This window comes from Panthera leo, chromosome A1 (genome assembly GCF_018350215.1).
Source record: "Panthera leo isolate Ple1 chromosome A1, P.leo_Ple1_pat1.1, whole genome shotgun sequence".
In the NCBI taxonomy this organism is placed as follows: Eukaryota; Metazoa; Chordata; class Mammalia; order Carnivora; family Felidae; genus Panthera; species Panthera leo.
The window spans coordinates 104,386,873-104,408,767 of record NC_056679.1 but is presented as its reverse complement, the minus strand read 5'-3'; the positions used below and the strand labels follow the sequence as shown (position 1 = coordinate 104,408,767).

Sequence of the window (21,895 nt, the reverse complement as noted above, 5' to 3'; positions counted from 1 at the left end):
CCCCAAGGCTAGGTCAATTTTAAATCAAGTTTAAGAAGTACCTCACTAGCATAAGTCAAATAACCAAAAGGAAACTGTATGGCCTAAGAGGCAGCATGAGGAAACAGGTATGGCCCAACAACAAATGCAGTTAAAATACACAATGGCAAATACTGGGAGGGGTGGCTTTTTGCTTCTCTTTCTAAGAGGCTAAAGTTTATGAACTAATGAAGACACTCCTCAAGATATATTACTTACCATAAAATCTGATACCAGTAATGAATAGAGGAAGGACACCCCGCCCCCTGCAGCTCCCCAAAGTCAAAGAAATTTAAAACTATTCTGGCTGAAGGAGGTGCATCTCTCCTATTTCGTAAGGAGTTAGCTCCTGGAAACCCCCAGGGCCCCGCCTAACACTGTTTAAAGACCATTAACCAGAAGTTAACAAAAAACTGTTAAGGACAGGAGTATAACTAAGAAGCCAAGAGGGAAACAGCCCTGAGCCTGAGTCAGGAAAGGTGGCTACCAAGTTTCACAACCTATCACTATTTAAGAGGCAAGTCTGTGCCTCTGTCTGTAAAACATCTATACCTAGCATAACTAAGTGGAATATGCAGCTGCCAAGAAAAAAAAGTGTAGGGGCCATGTGAAATTCAGAGAAAGGGGATGACTAGAGTATGATTTATTAAATGGAGAAAAATAGTAAATGTCAATACATAGTAGGAACACAGAAGCCTATTTTTTTTGGAAAGGTAGCTCTTAAGATGGTGCAAAGGAAAAAAAGATTATCTTTAAAGAGTACGAGGGGTAAAAGGAAAAACAGGGAACTAGGAGAAAAACCCATCTATCAGCCTGCAGCCTCTTGGGCAAGTATTTAAACTCACCTAGATCTGTGTCAGACTGAGTGAACTCAATCACTTCTCTGCCTTTGGCCTAAGATTATGTGCGGACTGAGTGAACTCAAAGATCCTTCTAGTCCTATTGCTACATGAAAACTTCAAAATACTGTCAGGACAAAATAGGTCTAAAATAATTTTTTAAATTATGTCATGAATAATAAAGTACACAAAATAGGCAATGTACAAGTTTCTTTCTTTCTTTTTTTTTTTAATTTTTTTTTTAACATGTATTCATTTTTGAGAGTGAGAGAGATAAAGCATGAGCAGGGGAGGGGCAGAGAGAGAGGCAGACACAGAATCAGAAGCAGGCTCCAGGCTCTGAGCTGTCAGCACAGGGCCCGATGAAGGGCTCGAACTCACAGACCGCGAGATCATGACCTGAGCCAAAGTCAGATGCTCTACCCACTGAGCCACCCAGACGCCCCCTCTTTTTTTTTTTTTACATTACCCCATTTTATGTAACTCACTGTTTACCTTGTTTTCTAAATTCTTGCAAAAAAAAGTCTTCAGTTTTATAATCAGAAAAACATTTTACTAAAAATAATAAAATAAAAATAAAAATAAAAATAAAAATAAAATAAAATAAAATGGAAGGAAAACTTGATCAAGAATAGAGTTTATTCTTATGGGGAAAATTTAAAACAACAAAAATTTCCTCCCTGACGGGAAATGGAGGCTGAAGTTACTTCCCAAGTAATTAAGGTGAGCGGCAGATTATCAAAGCATTCTGCATACTTAAGTGGTCGCTTGTGTACTTTGTGTCCACATCAACACCACCCGTACACTGAGACCGGTTTCGAGCGGCGTCCCCACCGCCTGGAGATGCACCTTCAGGGCCCCATCACAACTGGGAGGCACTTAGTCAGCACAACCAGCAATGTCATCATTTGCAACTTAGGTGTACTGATGAATGAATCAGTTGCTAAATTCTTAATAGGCAACTAATGCTACATCTGATGACCCTAATTATTACGTAGTTCAAACATTGAGAGAATCTGTCCAAAATCACAAAGCATTTACCACTCACAAAGAATTTTTGCATATTTTTCTTATTATGGCTTCCAAATGTGAAGAAAAAGGATGAGGCTGCTAGATGGTTCAGAAAATCTGGGTCCAAGGGGTAAGCCCTAGAAATAAATCAGCATGTCACTTCCTAAGGGAAACCTCTTTAGTTCTGGGTAATCTATTAATTTAGGAATAACAGTCCTACCCAGGGGACGTTTATGTAGTGCAAAATGAACAAACCAGGAAAGCCCTGTGACACAAGAGTGTAGAAAACTACGATGCTCTCTGCACAATGACATCAGACTGAGCCAAGCAGGTGAACGACAGTGGTCAAGGTGGCCTTCAAGAGCAGTTTACATTATTCTTGGAAGAAGACACTTACTAACCTCTTTCTGTAGATTGGAAAGCTGAGATGAAAGGCTCTCAATTCTCATACGACTTTCCATCAGCTCTTCCCTGGCACTGTTGACAGTAGAAGTATTCATCTCTGAGGACAGTCTGGCATTCTCCAGCTAAAAGAAGAACAAGCAAGAGTCAGCCTTATCTAGTGACTTAGAGCAAACAAATGAGGAAGTATGATTCATCTCAAGGCATGTCAGTTCAAACCTAAGCCCTACTAGTAACTGGCTGATGAAACAGGAAAAGCATCATGAAGTTTGCTGACGTGGTATGAATTATCTTACACGTCTTTCTGACTTTAGGTTCAATTCCCAACATATGAGCTTAATGATGGTAATACATGAGGTTCTCTCCCCAAAGTTTATTACTTACATATTTCACCTGAGTACTTCTAATGTGTTAGGTAATACTGCTAATGAGGAGACTAGGTACTAGCAACTTAATTGTGGGTGATGTCTGTAGAAAAATAAACATCACATATCTCTAACCCACCAAATCTAATTAGAGAAGATAAAGCCAGGGGTGCCTGGGAGGCCCAGTCGGTTAACTGTCCGACTCTTGATCTCTCGGCTCAGGTCATGATCTCACCGTTCGTGAGTTCCAGCCCCACATGTGGCTCCAAGTTGACAGTGTGGAGCCTGCTTGGGATTCTCTTAAAATAAATAAACTTAAAAAAAAAAAAAAAAAAGATAAAGCCAAAAGCAGAGAGTACTAACTTATAGATTATTTCCCACCCAGTAGAACACTTCCTTTCAGAAGCAAAATATAGCCCCTTAGACAGAAACATCCTATTTCTCCAAATGCCCATAACATTCAGTTCTGCGTGTGCCTCAGACACATTTTTCTGGACGTTGTTAGTCTGTTGGCTCCCTCTGGGGACACAGTCTATGCGACGGACGAAACCTACGTTATACTTTGGCTCCTTCACTGCCCAGCACAATGCCTAGTATGGAGTATCAGACAATTCAACGTAAGGTTTCAAAGATCCCTCCCTTTCACTAGCCAATGACTACTTCAGAAATGAATTCAAAGCAACATCAACAGTTTGAGGCCATTCAACAGAAATTATATTCAACATTTCGATGACCTTAATTTTTCTAAGTCTTCCACTAACTCTTTTTAATCAAATCATTTACATTTCACACACTGGGATAAAATCATTTATGAGGAAAGCCTACACTCATTGGTGTTAAAGATTTTTGCATGATCTGCTAACACAAGTGGAAAGTTTCTATAGTATTTTTAGATGAATAATGGCGGCAGAGGAAGAAATATCACACTTTCCATTTAGCCTCTGTTCAAAAAAGCTTGAGTTGTGGTGGTCGCAACCAATGCACAATGATGCCATGCAAGTCAGAATGAGGTGCCATCTGACATTCATTCGCTGTTAAATGTACATGTAGGACAGCATGATTAGTACCGGCCACGGGGAGGGAAGTATTTTCAGAAGGCTTGGGTTTAACTATTAAGACACAACTCACCTCTACTAAGAAACCCTTACCCCTGATATGGGTGAAATAACCCTACTTTCTTTCAATAATTTCTAGTATCATTTACGTTATAGAAAACTTTTTTAAAAAGTCCATTTTCGAGGCGCCTCAGTGGCTCAGTCGGTTAAGTGGCCGACTTTGGCTCGGGTCATGATCTCGTGGTCCATGAGTTCAAGCCCTGCGTCGGGCTCTGGGCTGACAGCTCAGAGCCCGGAGCCTGCTTCGGATCTGTGTCTCCCTCTCTCTGGCCCTCCCCCACTCATACACTGTGTCTCTCAAAAATGAATAAATGTTAAAAAAAACTTTTTAAGTCCATTTTCTATTTTCATAGAGACTAGGGGAACTCATTTAGGAAAACTAGAACAAGGCAACCATCAAGTCATGTTCTTCAGGGTGCCTGATGCAAGGGTTCTCAGGACTCAAGCCCGTGCTCACAGGAGACCGCTCACTTTGGCATGGTAAGTCTGCTCCAGCTCCTCCTTGTACAGCTTCACTTGGGCATCGTGTTGCTCTCGCATCTCGTGAAGGGCCTGAGCCAGCTTGTACTCATACTCAATCTGACGTCCAGAATCCACCTCCACCAAGCGAGTTTCATGCTTCCTCCTGGTCTCGTTAATCTCCTGGGGGAAAAAAATTACACGAAACCAAGTTACCTACCACGGCTGCACTAGTACCAGTCCAAGCAACATCGGGGCCACTTGAAGTGTTACACGCTAACCTCCCTTTGTCTCTCCTACAGCGGGCAGGTGAAAAGACCTCGCTTTTGCCTTTGCTTGCAAAGGAGATTTGTGAGATGGAACTAATGACAGAAACGATAGCCCTAAGAATTTTGTGTTTCTTTTCAGTGGCATAGCTATATACTTCTCTCAAGACCAGGAACGGCGTGAAGACTTACAAAAGTACCATACAACCATGGATTAACTATGTGCACTGATTACCATCTGTTTTTCTACACTGGTGTAATGATGATCCTCAGGACATCTCTAGAAAAAATCCACGTGAAAAGTTAAACTTGCCAATCGGGGCAACTTTAACTATAAGATTTATGTATAATAAAACTATCTACTTAAACATACTAAGATGCAAGCTAATTTATGTGACTTATTTTAACAGCTGGTGCTAAGGCATGAATATCAACTGATATGAAACTGTACTAACAATGGGGCACCTTGGTGGCTCGGTCAGTTAAGCGTCCAACTCAGGTCACAATCTCATGGTTTGTGAGTTCCAGACCCACATGAGGCTCTGTGCTCACAGTGCAGGGCCTGCTTGGGATTCTCACTCTCTCTCTCTCTCCCCTCCCTGCTCACATGCTTGCTCGCTCTCTCTCTCTCTACCAAAAAGAAATAAACGTTAAAAAAAAAAAAACATTAACAATATTACTTTACTCTCTCAAGTACATATGATCATTCACTATTTAAGATCAGAAATAGTAGGCATAATCCTTCACTTTATGTTATAAAGAAGTATCCAAAACTAGGATGCCTAGAAAGACAAGTCCCAGAATAAAACCTCCATTCCAGCTTCTAGCGCTGGAAATACAAAAGAGCTGTCTTTAATGGCAATAATTCAAGAGGCCACAAGAGGGGGATATAACCCACCGACATTTGTTTTTGTGTCCTCTTCCTGCACGTGGTTCCCTATGCATTTCCTCATCTTCCTTTTAAATGTTCATTGCAGAGGAAAATGCGCTTGACAGAATCTGAAAACCAGGGTTCAAATTCCAGTTCTGTCTCCCAGGGCTGACATAAACTTGATGAAGCAAATGACACTTAAATCATGAAAACACGCAAATGAAAGGTTTTTAGTTCAACAAATACTAAACACCTACTGATTTTGCCCTTTGTCTACCTCCTTTCCTCCTCTTCCCGTTTTTCATCTTCCTCTTTCTCGCCTCCTAATCCTTAACTGTTCATAGTAAGGAACTTAAGTATATTTATTGAAAAGTATTATATCCTCTGTTAAAAACATGAATATTTTACACTCATTCTCTCATAAAAGGCAAAACCCAAAATATTCAAAGATGCTATGCAACCCCCAAAATACTACTTTTTGTTGGTGCCATTTTTCATTTATTATTTTATGTAGAATCCGTGACTTGCAAAGGAAAAAAAAATACCCTATTCTTGGTTTAAAGATGCAGGAGTCCACACACAGCATAAAAACTAAGTAATGATACGCCATGGGCAATTTTATCAAAACAAACAATAATGTAAGTCAACTTAATGTAAAAATATCTCCATTTATAAAGCAAAGCTGTAGTTAACAATTAAATGACAGCATTCACTATAATCTTTACAAGGAACTACACAAAATATTCCACTTCGATGGTCACCACTCTTAGAAAAACATAGCAAGTATTGGTATTTCACTTTTAAATAAATGACTCAAGAGTTGTCCAAAGTCTGTTTGCCCAGTAAGTGCACTGTGCCCCCCATACCTGTATGTTTTAATAGCATGTAGTTACAAAAATAGTCAAATTTCTATTTTATTATTTTTTTCACCAATTAACAAAAAATTTTAAGTTCTACACTAATTCCCCATTTTTTACATCACTGTTAACAGTTTTCAAAAATTATATTACCTCTAAAATCATGAAGTATTTAATTGCAGGTTCCATATACCCTGGGTTCATTCCAATCCTCTTCAATTTTGAGGAAATATACGTACATTCCCCGTTCTCTTCAATTTTATTACTTGTTTTTTGGCAACAGCTTCTACCTTCCCCAACCAAGGCTTGACCACAGAAGTCAAGGCTTGTAAACGATATTTTAAAATATACATATATAACTGTAAATGCTGTGGGCAGCCTGCCTTCAAGACGATCCCCAATCTTGATTGCTGCCTCCTGACAGTCACACCCTTGTAGAATCCCACAGTGCATCAAGGTTGGTCTGTGTGGTAAGAGAGTGATGGTACATCACTCTGTGGGATTAGAAAGGTTATAGCAGATAGTGAGGCTTCTGTCTTGCATTCTCTCTTTCTCTCTCATCATGAGGAGCCCCATGGAAAAGCCCAAGATGAAGTGACTCTTCATGCCAGCAACCTGTGCATAAGCTCAGAAGCGGTTCCTCCGTCCAGGATGAAAGCCTGACGGCAGCCTCATGAGAGACTCTAATAACAAGGCAGTTAAGCAGCTCTCAGATTCCTGACCTTCAGAAACTGTGACATAACAGAGATCTGTGGTTTAAAGTTGGTAAATTTTAGAGTAACTTATTAACGAAGCAACAGATAACTAATACAAATGCTTAAACAGGCTGATATTAACTGCTATGACCAAGCCTCTATGAATCAGATAAAGTGAAATCCTGTTTATCTTAAGAGTTTGAGTTCTTACATACAACATTTCAGCAGCAGTACCTTGAATAATTCATCTATAAAACCCCTCCAACTTTACATATATATATATATATATATATATATATATATATATATATAGTTAGAACAAATCTTTTAGGATCCCCCCATTTCTTACAAAAATAAAACTATACAGTTACCTCCTCATACATGTTTTTACGAAACTCCAGGTCCTCAGTAAGGCTCTGACAGCGATTCTCTAAATCCACTTTAAGTAAAGTTTCATCTGCTAACTGTTTCTTGGCAGCAGCTAAGGAGGCTTCCAACTAATATAAGGGAAAAAAATTGATGAAAATCACACAGCGATTATTTAGTAATGAATTTAATAGACACCTATGGACTGAATCTAATCAAGTCTTAAAACTTCCGTATCTCTTATCTTTATCTTCTCTTTTACCAATACATGCGAGTCTCTTATTACAACCTTTATCACAGAACTATGTAGTCAACTGCTGGTCCCACCCAGAACGCCACAGCAAAACCTCTCAGATCTGGTAACTGCCAACGAGTAATAGACACATACCGATGATTTTCGCCACTACTTTCATTTGTTTCCTGAGTGTGGAGCAGTGGTATGAGTTTTTCTTTTCCGATCTTACAGTTTGGTGCAATAATGAAAGAGGTTTTGAGAGCAAAAATAAGCATAAGCACAACAAAAACGAAGAGCACCAGTAAGATCTGCATGACCCACAAGTGCAATGACTGAGAAGCGAAGATACTTTGTATGTCAGCTGTGTTAAGACTATCTTTCAGGTAAGCCACAAAAAAAAATCATGATAAATTTTAAAAACAAAAAATATTTTCAAATTTAATTCAAAACTCAATCAATCAACCGCGTCGGATGGGGCAACTAAACTCCCAATATGGTTCAAAGGCAGAGTTTGCCTTACCTGGGCAATCTGATCCTTCAGATCCTCCAAATCTGCCTCTAAACTTTTTTTGTCACCAAGTGCAGTGGCCAGAGCTGCATCTTTAGAATTCAATGCTGCTTCATATTCTCGAAGCTTGATCTGGGCTCCATTAAGATCCGATTCCTTCTTAGCATAACTGTAAGACATTTAAAGGTACAAGATACTAAATTATACCCCTGACTTGAAGCCTTCCCCCTCCTTGCTGAAGGGCAAACAAAAGAAGATGCAGTTTAAATAAAGGCTGCCATAATCTACTAAAATTAGATGAGCAATTCAGGAGCACTGCATCTACAACTCTGGTGGATAACAACATTCTCTTTCAATGCCTTTCCTTCCATGATTACTAATGATTCTAGGTCAAAAAAGAAGTCCATAAGGCCATTGTTCCAGAATCTTGGCTGTCACTAAGAACATATGCCCTTCTTGTTCTATAAGGAGACACTACATATTTCAATAAGAGAAGATGTTTTTGAAGAAGCAGAAAAGTATTATTTTAAAATACAATTAGTATGAGGCGCCTGGGTGGTTCAGTCGGTTAAGCGGCCGACTACGGCTCAGGTCATAATCTCAGAGTCCGTGGGTTTGAGCCCCGCATTGGGCTCTGTGCTGACAGCTCAGAGCCTGGAGCCTGCTTTGGATTCTGCGTCTCCCTCTCTCTGCCCCTCCCCCACTTGCACTCTGCCTCTGTCTCTCAAAAATGAATAAAACGCTAAAATAAATAAATAAAATAAAATTAGCATTAAATCCAAGACCCACAGGACACATAAATCAAGATATACAATGAGATTAAATAAATGAAAATGAAATTATTTTAAAAAGCAGTTTTATGACCTGAAAATACATCATATAGAAATCTTTTAATTTACTTTTATTTGAAGTATAGTTGATACACAATGTATTAGTTTCTGGTGCTCAACACAATGATTTTGACATTTATACTCATTTACAAAATACTTATTACCATGATACATGCAGTTATCATCTATCATCATCTGTCACCATAGAAAGTTGTTACATTATTATTGAGCACATTCCCTATACTGTACTGTACATATCCCCATGGCTTACTTATAACTCAAGTTTGTACCTCTTAATCCCCGTCACCTATTTTACCCAATCCCCATCCCCCTGGTAACCATATTAGTCTCTATATCTGAGTCTGTTTCTGTTTTATTTTATGCAGACACTCCCTCAATATTACATAAGAACTAACTGATCCCAGGCTTGCAAATACTTTCCATTTCTTACAGAGGTGATTTTAAGATTTCCCTAACTGAGAAATAACAGCTTCCCTAATATCTCGAGGAAATACTATTTCAGTTTATACTATTAACCCTACAAAATGAGATGTGAAGTTTCTTTGTCTTCTAAATTACACCACTTTTCATTAAATGAAGTTCTATATTATAGAATTAAGGCTCCTTTTGATATATTTTGTCAAATAATTATATTTTAAAGGAAAGTATTTTTTTCATTCCAAACAATAATTATTAATTAGTGGCACCAGGAAAGCCTCAAGACCAAAATTCTCAGTAACAATTCTTAATTAAACTGCTATTGTAGAAGAACATTTCTACAACTGATGTTTGAGAATGGTCTAGAAGAGGAATCCTTAGTTAACAGGAATTTTTAAATTAATCTTTTACTACTCAAATAAAATGGAAAAAAAAAAAAAAACCTGTCCAAAGTATTCATCTCTTACTCGTTTGGTATCATAGAACAACTATATATATAAAATCTCAGCAGTCCTTTCCCAGTAACTTTTTTCCTAAATTCTGTATTTTTAACAAACCACAAGATGGCATCCTTTCACTGATGTCTTGTTCAGGAGAGGGGAAAAATTAGTTGTTAAAAAGCAATCCCATACAGTCATTAATTTAAAACAAAAATGCTTAGTTCATACAACGGCTGGGTTCTAAGGCAGAGAATTCATTAGAACAAAATCAGTGTTCGTGAGGAGTTCTGTCCCACATAAATGAGCAGAGCTGGGCAGAAACACATGTCATAAAACATGATTTAAAACAAACTCGTATTTTACAGATTATACAATATTCACAAAAAATACTGGCTTGCTTAACAATCACAAAAAAATCTACTACACTATCTTTGTGTGTGTGTGTGTGTGTGTGTGTGTGTGTGTGTGCGCGCGCGCGCATAACACGTGGCTTATTTATTGCTGAGTGAGTGAATAAATTAAGGGGCTACAGATTGAGCCCACATTTGGGGCCTGGGGTTGGGTGGGGGCAGAGAGGGCCTTGGTAAGATTCAGGCTGGGGGGTGGGAGCAATGGGCAGAAATTGGCCACAGGTTCTGAAAGACTGAGTCTTGAGAAGGGCGGGGTCTGCCCCTGCCTGGGCAGGGAAGGGGTCTTACCCGGTAACTGACCAGGTCTGTAGTCTGGGGTCACAGCCTGTGAGGCCAGCCCTCCCTGCCATGTGCCTTATCCTATGGGGCCTGTGTGGTGGGGGACTGCCTTGTCCCAAGGCGCAAGGGACCCCAAGGACAACCAGGGAGCAGGGGTGGGGCACTGCAAGCTGACGTTTAGAAGTCTGGCCAAGTAGGAGCCTGTGAGGTCTGGCTAGAGGCAGGCCCAAGCCCCAAGTATCTCCCCACCCCCCAGTATCCAATGTGTGTGTGTGTGTGGGGGGGGGGGGGGGGGGGGGGGGGGCTTTGGATTGGGAGAAAGAAAGCCTGTCTTTCACAAGCACGTGGCCCAGGCCAGGTTGCTAGAAGGACCAGAACTGAGTGTGGGTTGTATACTCACAGTATCTTATTAGGTACTATTAGGTACCAGTATCTAATATTTAAATCTCAGATCATTATGTAGTGCTTCCAAATGTGGTACCTCTTGGCAAGAAGGAGAACCTGTGCTTCCCAGAAACCAAACGGTCTACCAGAAAGGATACTGAATTTTTTTTTTTAATATGAAATTTATTGTCAAATTGGTTTCCATACAACACCCAATGCTCATCCTAACAGGTGCCCTTCTCAATACCCATCACCTACCCCCGCCCCCACCCATCAACCCTCAGATTGTTCTCAATTTTTAAGAGTCTCTTATGGTTTGCCTCCCTCCCTCTCTTTTTTTTTTTTTCCTTCCCCTCCCCCATGGTCTTCTGTTAAGTTTCTCAGGATCCACATAAGAGTGAAAACATATGGTATCTGTCTTTCTCTGTATGGCTTATTTCACTTAGCATCACACTCTCCAGTTCCATCCACGTTGCTACAAAGGGCCATATTTCATTCTTTCTCATTGCCACGTAGTATTCCATCGTGTATATAAACCACAATTTCTTTATCCATTCATCAGTTGATGGACATTTCGGCTCTTTCCATAATTTGGCTATTGTTGAGAGTGCTGCTATAAACATTGGGGTACAAGTGCCCCTAGGCATCAGTACTCTTGTATCCCTTGGGTAAATTCCTAGCAGTGCTATTGCTGGGTCATAGGGTAGGTCTATTTTTAATGTTTTGAGGAACCTCCACACTGTTTTCCAGAGTGGCTGCACCAGTTTGCATTCCCACCAACAGTGCAAGAGGGTTCCCGTTTCTCCACATCCTCGCCAGCATCTATAGTCTCCTGATTTGTTCATTTTAGACACTCTGACTGGCGTGAGGTGGTATCTGAGTGTGGTTTTGATTTGTATTTTTCTGATGAGGAGCGATGTTGAGCATCTTTTCATGTGCCTGTTGGCCATCCGGATGTCTTCTTTAGTGAAGTGTCTATTCATGTCTTCTGCCCATTTTTTCACTGGATCATTTGTTTTTCGGATGTGGAGTTTGGTGACCTCTTTATAGATTTTGGGTACTAGCTCTTTGTCCGCTATGTCATTTGCAAATATCTTTTCCCATTCCATTGGTTGCCTTTTAGTTTTGTTGGTTGTTTCCTTTGCTGTGCAGAAGCTTTTATCTTCATGAGGTCCCAATAGTTCATTTTTGCTTTTAATTCCCTTGCCTTTGGGGATGTGTCAAGTAAGAAATTGCTATGGCTGAGGTCAGAGAGGTCTTTTCCTGTTTTCTCCTCTAGGGTTTTGATGGTTTCCTGTCTCACATTCAGGTCCTTTATCCATTTCGAGTTTATTTTTGTGAATGGTGTGAGAAAGTGGTCTAGTTTCATTCTTCTGCATGTTGCTGTCCAGTTCTCCCAGCACCATTTGTTAAAGAGACTGTCTGTTTTCCATTGGATATTCTTTCCTGCTTTGTCAAAGATGAGTTGGCCATACTTTTGTGGGTCCAATTCTGGAGTCTCTATTCTATTCCACTGGTCTGTGTGTCTGTTTTTGTGCCAGAAAGGATACTGAATTTTAAAAATCACACCCATTTTATAGGCTATGGCATGTTCTATTTGATTTCACTGATTTAATGGATAATGAAACATGCACATTTCCAAATTCAGAATGTTACAGTGTAAATGATAGAAACCGTGCAACATCTTGAAAAGTACAGAAAATCCAAGAAGTCAAAAGTAAGATGGTGCACTAATACAGGACTAGAATTTGGTGAATTCTTCAACAACAATCAAGACCAAATAAGACCAAAGAGTGGTGGAGTAAAGCGGATGGATGAGAGGAGGATATACTGATGTGTGGTACCTTGAGCCACCCAATGGTACCAGCTGAAACTTGGTGTCAAGTTCTTAGCTGCTTATACCATTGCCAATCTGTAAAAATATAAATTATTCCATTACGAATTCTTTCTTAAAGCTCTGTCACATTAGTAATTAGGCAGAAAAGAAATCAGAAGTTGAAAATGTGCTTAAAATTACAAATAAAAACTTTATGTGCCCGGGTGCAAGATGGAAAAGGAAGAGAGTTAAATAACTGCACCTTGCACCTATCTTATATTACCCTTTCCATACAAACCCGTATTTGTGGATGTACTCGGCTACTTCAACAGACTGAAACTCTTTCAGGGCAAGGGCCATGACTTACGACCCTCTAACTTCTACACAATCTGTAGATAATGACTGTTTTGGTAATTCTTAAAAGAAATTCCCCCATACAGTCCCCAGAAAAACTCACTCTGCTTTTTCCCGCCATATAAAAATACCATGTTTTTTCCTAGAAGGAAAAAATAACTGTGATACTTCTATCATCTCTACAATTCACATCACCAGAGGCCCTCCCTATCCCCTTGCCAATTTCCTAGGCTGGATGTATCATAAGAAAATTATTAAGATCACATGCAATTTTCCATCTAATAAGCTATGAATCAATGAGTTTTACATGGCACATGAGCTGCCAATACCAAGGACACATGGGAGCTGTGCAGAAAGCACATAATCTTGTGACAGTTTTCTAACTGCATTATTATTTTTCACTCATTACAAAGGACACAGGAAGTCTTGATCTAATGATCAGTGCTTGGTCAAATTACAAAAACCCGTGGAACTGACATCCTAAAACATAACACATTAATTGACTATAGCCACCACCTAACCATAGAGTAGCATCTGACGCTACCCCGGAACAAATAGCAACTGAGACAGGAGACCAAAGTTACCAGAAGCTATCGCTTAAGGGCATGGTGGGCATTTTTCGTTGACAATATTTTACTGTTGTTTATTTTTGAGAGAGAAAGACAGAGTGTGGGTGGGGGAGGGGCAGAGAGATAGGGAGACACAGAATCCAAAGGAGGCTCCAGGTTCTGAGCTGTCAGCGAAGAACTCAACACCGGGCTCGAACCCATGAACCATTGAGATCATGACCTGAGCTCAAGTTGGACACTTAACCAATGAGCCACCCAGACGCCCCTCTTTGACAGTACTTCCTAACTGGATCTCTTCATAGTTGCTGACCTACCCTAAGTTATTCCCCACCTCCAGATAAGGAGACTTTCCTGTGTTTTCATTTACATTCATTCAGCATGTGAATCTACCACTAGAAATATGCACACTGCTAAATATTAAGTCAGAAAACATACTCGTTTACAGCAGATGCTTACAGATGAACCGAAACTCCAAATGCAGCCCAGAAAACCTTTATAAAATGTAGTTGACACTCCATCGTAATTAAGCACTGCTTCCCTCAGGGGCGCCTGGGTGGCTCACTCAGGTAAGCGTCCGATTCTTGATTTCAGCTCAGGTCATGATCTCATGGTTCCTAAGATCGAGCCCCATGTTGGGCTGTGCACGGACGGCACAGAGCCTGCTTGGAATTCTCTCTCTGCCCCTACCCTGCCAGTTCATTCTCTCTCAAAATAAATAAAATAAACTTTAAAAAAAATTGCTTCCCTTAATAAAAATAATATGAATAAAACGAAGGCTTTCATTTCAAGAAAACTTGAATTTCACCAGGTGTAACAAGTAACCAGGTCCAATCAAATATATGACCATTAAATAATCAGCTTGACAGGAGACACCTACATTCCTGTTAATATCCTATAGCAATGGCTCAAGAGTAACAGACATAGTTTCAATGATACAGCATGGATATACTTTCCCAAGAGAACCTAGTACCATTAACTTTTGGAAACCAGCCCTACAATCTCCTAGGGTCTATCTGACTAACCTGAATGCAACTGCTCACTTGCCACTTTCGGAATTACTCCTGATCACCTTCTACTTACCAGCAACACCACTGTACTTCACGGCTTTCACCATCTTGGTTTTTCATCCTACCACCTCTTTGACCTTGACTTGTCTTAGGATCATAATTTCAAACCTAGCTTCTGCACTGAATTACTGGCTCTGGAACTCAGTGCTTGAACTTGCTTCGATGTCTGCACTACCCTTTCCATTTGGAAGATTTAAGTCTCCTATCCAAGTATCCTTCATTTTGTCTAAGTGAACCCAACTCCGACAACCTCCACCAATAAAGAAACGGGAGATTCAAAAATGCACTTGAGGTGTGCCTGGGTGGCTCAGTTGGTTAAGCATTCAACTCTTGATTTTGGCTCAGGTCATGATCTCATGATTCGTGAGCTTGAGCCCCACGTCGGGCTCTGTGCAAACATAGAACCTGCTTAGGATTCTTTCTCTCCCCTTCTTTGGTTCAAGCTCACACTCTCTCTCTCTCAAAACAAATATATAAACTTAAAAAAAAGTTTTTTATTTAAAAAATAAAATGCACTCAATTACAGAATCACTAGAAAATGAATGTTCAAGGTAGCTCTTAGGAGAAATACATCATTACTAGGTAATAAATGTAGAGGACTTTTTAAATAAAGTCATACTACATACACAGAACAGACAGAAAGTGACTAAAGACCTAATAAGCATATGATAATAACTATTTGAAAATGAATTAATATAATTAACCACTTAAACAGGAACAAAGAACTAGTGTAAAACAGAAACCAAGAAGTAAACTTAGAGGGACACACACTTAGAACATAATCTGAAACTCATTACACAACAGTTTAATTAGACAATGGCAAATTACTGCCCTTCTGTTAACATTTTGTTGGTCACACAGGTCAGTTTGTATCACAAATGCTCAGCTAAATGAATTGTCTAGTTTGGCCAGTAGCACAACTTTTTTTTTTTTTTTTTTTTTTTTAATTTTAAGTAAGCTCCACATGAGGTTTGAACTCAAGACCCTGAGATTAAGTCACATGCTCTACTGACCCAGCCAGCCAAGCACCCACCCTGGAGCTCAGCTTCTCTGTATCACCTACAATGTATCTGTGAACAAAGAATCTGTGTTAGTTTTCAGGATAGGAACTATACACATGCTTTGCTTTGGTTTGGTTTCCTTCTGTCACAAGTGCCATAATTTTCAATGTATTTTCTCAAAAAAGCCCTTGTGCCCTTGTTCTTTGATTTTCATATATAGAGTATATATGGGTACAAAGAGTTCCATTAAGCAATTCAAAATAAGAGACCCAAATTATAGATGGTCTCTCAGTTGTTCTAATAATTACATACCTAGAAAGGTATGTAGTTTCTGTATGTATGTAAGAAAGTAAGTAAATAAATAAAGTTTCTGGATATTAAATGTCACTTCCATGAAATTCACCAAAGATTATTATGCTGTATATAACCAAGCATGGCCAAGGGCAAAAATTTGTGTTCAATAAATACTGAGAGACTTAAGAATATAGAATTGTAAAAGCTCTAAATTTGACAAACAAAACAAAAACAAGACAAAAAAACCAGACCAGGAATATTCATGCTTCTAAATAAAAAATAGAAATACAAGTATGTAGGGTTTTTTTATTACTACTTTAACAGGTCAGGCAAAAGAATAGTGTAAGGAAACCAAAAATAGACCACTCTCGAGTCAGTTTTAAAATCCACTCATAATATTCTACAGCAAAATACTATGCAACTCTCTGGTTTCTTAGATCACTTCTTAGCAATTGGGAGAAGCGCTTAAAGATTGTCAGGTTTGTCTTATAGAAAAATAGACGCTCGAGGCACCTGGGTGGCTCAGTCGGTTAAGTGTCTGACTTTGGCTCAGGTCATGACCTCAGGGTTCATGGGTTCAAGCCCCACAGTGAGCTCTGTGTTAACAGCCTGGAGCCTCCTTTAGAGTCTCTCTCTCTCTCTCTCTCTCTCTCTCTCTCTCTCTCTCTGCCCCTGTCTGCTTGCACTCTGTCTCTCTCTCAAAAATAAAAACATTAAAATATTTTTTTTGAAGAACAGACACAACAAACAGATTGAAAATTTTCCCTAATGCACGTATCGTGATACCCTAGATGGAAATGAGATGATAAAAGAAAATGAAAAATGAACACAAGAAATCCATGCCAATGACACCCCTTCTCTGTCCAGCTACCTTTCTTAACTCAGCACTCAGCACTAACATTTCACTTCAGGACCATTCTTATTTAGAAAAAACAAATAAATGACAGAGGGTGAAATGAAAAAGCTATTTCGTTTTTCACCTACAGCCAGATAACCTAACAGAAACCATTCTATATAAACCGTTATTTCTAACATAACCACAAAGCAAGGATTTTAAATCCCCCAGAAGAGACCTACTCTACACGGACAGCCAGGCCAAGTATGGCCAGCTGTTTGCGCCCTGTGCTGGGATACACCGTAAGCTTCTTCTCACAGTTGTCTGATGGCAGCTGGACACCACTCCACACGACAGCAATTATTCAAGTGACTATCAGTGCAACTTCTGAGGCTCTCTTCACACATGGAGTTCAAAATGAACATGGCCTTTACCATCTAACCATGGTCTAGGCTTTTTAAGAAAAAATAAACTTCCCTCTGAATTTAAGGTAAAGATTATTAATATACCCAAACACAAACCTTGTCTTTAGTTAAACTAATCTATTTCAAATAACAATGTACTCAAAACGCTATTAAATAAGCATTTGTTCCAATATTCATTCACCAGCTTCAATTCTGTCCCCAAAGTATCTTCCTTTCCAAAGGAAAAAGGAATGTGATCAACAGTAGTTTTACTGAGAAAAATAAATGAATTTCTCTGCAATTAAGCTCAATGTAATACACAAAATCTCTAGAAAGTCATATGATCACAATTTCCATTAACGAGGGTCTCCTCTGGCACAAGTAAAAGGACTAAGATGCTTCTATACAAACCCAAAGGTTGAAATTAATATTTTTTTGTGGGAGTAAAATTCTGCTTGTTATTCAATAAGCTGAGCAGTCAACAAATCAGCAGCAATCCAATCACAATCAGGCAAAACCTAATTGAAATTAGATTATAATTAGGAAAAATACCAAGTAAGACTCAAACTGGACCTCACATCTATTTCTTCGAACGAAAGAGATTCACATAGTTACTTCTGTGCTTGCTTATAGCACAGACTTAGACCTTAAATCCTAACAAAAAATGACCTATTAAGGAAAAAAAAAAAAAAAAAACCAGTAACCGCCACTGTGTGCCTGACCATTTATCAGAGGGCTTGGAAACCAGCAGTGAACAAAATATAACAAGTCCCTGCTCTTATGGAAGGTACCTTCTGGTAGGTAGAGGCACACAGTAAACACATTTATATATGGCAGAGGTAATCAATACTTTGAAGGAAATTAAATCAGAAAAACAAGTTAGAAATTACTAGTATGACTAGTTACTTTACTGCTCCTCTATGGGTTTCACACCACCCAATCTTATAGGAAAATAGCCTCCTGAAAAAATGGTAATCATTAAGTCAATAATTATCTTAGGAGAGCCTAGAGGGTACTGGAAAAATGTACTGATACAACAGGAAACAAAGTCAGACACTAACCCTGTCCACAAAGAGACTCCACTCTCATGAGGGAATCAATCAATCATAGAATTGTCTTAACACATCAAATTTGTCGGCAGCCTTCTTGATACACAGCGCTCCAAGAGTACATGATACAACTTCAGGGTAAAAATGTCACATTAAACAGGACTCCCGAAACTTCTGGGTTAAAACATCACATTACACATGACTCCAGAAACCCAACTAAAACAAGCAAAGGCACAAATTCACAATGACAAAGGAAGGCAAAGGGAAAATGACAAAATCTTGGAAGCTGAACATGGATGGATAAGTGAAAATGAGCTTAGCCAAGACAAGAGTGCTGAATCCTAAGCCAGGCACAGGGATATCTGAGAAGTAACCTACTTTATACTGCAGATATTGTTGATAACAAGAGATACCTTGGTAACTCCGAGGTACAACTAGCTGACAATCCATTACAAAGCAAAGCAAATAACCACTCCATACCACACTCCTGGGTCAATGGACCCTCATCCAGCGTGGCAAAGATGAAAGATCTCCTCTCTGAGGAGAGTGGGGCAGATTCCTAGACCTGAGAGTTACACAACACACCTGAAGGCAGCAGTACCACACAGAGGGTAGGGGAGCTCAGTGGACTCTCCAGACACCAAACCCACTCTCAGCCTCTCTCAGCTTACAGCAGGCTGGGCAGCAAAGCCCAAGGAAGACTTGAAAACATGACAGTGGGTATTCCCAGTGACGTGATCCTACCCTATCACCCCCGGGAAGCTTGGTCAACAAGCCCCACTTCTGCACACAGCTTTCTATCAGCTTCTGAGAAACACTTCTGAATATAAAGGGACATACAACAGTCATCAGACAACTGAGAAAAACTCTCACGTGGATTAACTCACCCAACGTCTGTTCCATCCTCCTAGTTGTGCTTTCCTCAACCGGAAAGGTAAAAATTACATTTTCCAGAATGCCTAGAAGCCAGGATATGGGAGGAAAATGAGGAACTCTAATGCACCTATAAGGAGTATGGAAGAAGGAAGTACCACAGGACCACCTTCTTGGTCCTTGTGGCAATTTTCCTGCTGAAAACCAATCATTAAAACCTGAAGTTTTCCTGTCCTTATGTCAATAACACACACTAATGGAGCTTTGGAGTGAAATTTAAAATCAGAAACTGAATCCTCCGATTTTGTTTTTTGTCAAGATTGTTTTGGCTACTCTGGGTACCACAAATTTCTGTATGAATTTTAGGCTTAACTTGTCAACGTCTGCAAAAAGGCAGCTGTGACTTTGATAGAGATTACACTGAATCTGCAGGTCAATTTGAGGAGAAATGCCACCTTAACATCTTCCAATCCATAAACATGGGATATCTTTCCATTTATGTAGGTCTTCACTTACAGTTTTCAGTGTACAAGTCTTATACTTCTGTTCAATTTATTCCTATGTAATTCATTCCCTCTGATGCTGCTAAAAATGGAGTTTTCTTACCTTCATTTTTAGACTGTTCATTCTTCATGGCTAATGTACAGAAATATACTTGAGTTCTGTATATTGCTCCCATGTCGTAAACTTTGTTGAACTTACTAGCTCTCAAGAGTTTTTTGTTTTTTTTATTAAATTCCTTAGGATCTCCTATGAAACCATGGCACCTGCAAATAGAAACAGTTTTACCACTTCTTTTTCTTGCCTAATCGCCCTGGCTAGAACGCCCGGTACACTGATAACGTTAACAAGTAGTGAGAGTGGGCGACCTTGTCTTGTTCCTGGTCTTAGGAAGAAAGCAGCCAGTCTTGACCATCCAGTATATTAGCCGTAAATTTTTCATAGATACTCTTCATCAGGTTAAGAAGCTCCCTTTTATTCCTCATTCAAATATTTTTACAATGAAAGAGCAGTGTACTTTGTCAAATATTTCTTATGCATCTAGTGAGAGGGTTTTTGCCCTTCATTCTATTAATATGGTTTATTACATTACAGACTTTCACAGACTGAACCAACCTTGCATTCCCAATATAAAACCCACGTGATCGGGGGACCCGGGTGGGGTCAGCGTACCTAACCACCAGCTCAGGTCTTGATCTCAGGGTTGGGAGTTCAAGCCCTGCATTCGGGCCCACGCTGGGCATGGAGCCTACTTTAAAAAACAAAACAAAACAAAAAAGTAAAAAAATCCATATGGAGATAGTATATAGTCCTTTTACATGTTGGTAGGTTTGGTTTGCTAGTATTTGGTCAGGAATTTTTGCACCTATATTGGTAAGAGACATTGGTACGTGACGTTTTTCTGGTCTGAAGTTTTTCCAAAACAGTGTCCCAATGTCCATCTCCAGTTTGCTAGGTGTCATGGGGCAGGTGTTTGCAGCAGCAGCAGTGGCAGCTTCCTGGTCCTGAACTGTAGCTATAAACTATTTTGTTTTTTTTTTTTAATTCGGTGGCTTCAATGGTGCCTGAGACAAAAGCTCCCAGAATCTACAGTGGTCTAGCCATCATTCCAGCTCTCTAACGCTTTTAATAATTTTTTCTAACCACCTGCATCCCGTATCGTTTTCTTTTCTGCTTAAAATATCTAGTGGATTCCATTTCCTGCAGTGAGACACAAAGACCTAAATAAATAGAAAAAGAAATTAACTTGGAGCAAACAAAAACTGTGAAGGAAAAGAGACTTCTTAAAAGGTAAGAGGAAGTACTGCACCTACGAAATGTAAACAAGATCAAGATACTATAAGGAAACATCGAGACAGTAAAAAGAAGGTATTAGAAATTTAAAACAGGACAGCAAAAACTGGAAGGTAAAATGGAGAATATCTACCAGAGAAAAAAAAAGTTTTAAATGAGAAAACTAAGAATTTAAGAAGTCCAACATCTGAATCACATGGGTCTCAGAAAGTATAAAATAGGAGAAAACCATGAATAAAAGAATGTGTTGTTTATATATTTATTTTGAGAGAGAGAGAGAGAGAGAGAGAGACAGAGAGAGAGAGAGAATCCCAAGCAGGCTCCGCATTGTTAGTGCCAGAGGCCCATGTGGGGCTCAATCCTACAAACCATGAGATCATGACCTGAGCAGAGATCAAGGGTCAGATGTCAACCAACAGAGCCACTCGTCACCTCAAATAATTTTTTAAAGTTGCCAAGTACTGAAGAACATGAATTTCCAGACTGAAAAACTATCACCACATGACCAGCACAATGGAAGGAAAAGAGATGCACACCAAGGGACATTCTTAAGAAACTTCAGAACTGGACCAAAAAAGGATACTGTAGGCTTTTAAATTTTTCACTCATAGTGCTTCTTAGCAACAACAAAAGCTAGAAAACTATAAAGCATGACTTCAAAATCCTAGGAAATGTGCTTTACAACTTAGAATTCTATAGCCAAACTATCAATGCTGATGTGACATAACTAGCCATAGAGAAGAGCATAAGCCTCCAAATGTTATTTCTTCAATAACATAAAGCTAATTTAAAAAAAAAAAACAACTCATGATTCCAAATGACTTGATGTTTTAAGAGTTAGTATCAAGTCTTTCTATATAATTAGATAAAACTAAGTGGGAAAAAATGCCATTTCCGTAAGTAAACAAAAGATGGTATAGGGAAGAAAAATTAATGACTACTGAGTTCTGTGGGAGATTATGTCCGTAGTATGTCCAGGCATTTCTGCCCTAACACAACATATGTGCTCCTGAAAACCCTTCCACTAACAGATCAAATGGAAAAATAAAGT

General features: G+C 39.3%; 1 protein-coding gene across 1 annotated transcript in view; it reads right to left on the bottom strand.

Annotated features, from left to right (window-relative positions):
- LMNB1 (lamin B1) overlaps positions 1–21,895 on the bottom strand; it is a 55,488-nt gene that overhangs the window by 18,999 nt on the left and 14,594 nt on the right. Inside the window, exons 2-5 of the mRNA XM_042934064.1 lie at positions 8,020–8,176; positions 7,270–7,395; positions 4,222–4,392; positions 2,270–2,395 (exon numbers count right to left, since the gene is read on the bottom strand). Coding sequence (XP_042789998.1) covers positions 2,270–2,395; positions 4,222–4,392; positions 7,270–7,395; positions 8,020–8,176 — 580 coding nt within the window. The remainder of the gene's footprint in view (positions 1–2,269; positions 2,396–4,221; positions 4,393–7,269; positions 7,396–8,019; positions 8,177–21,895) is intronic.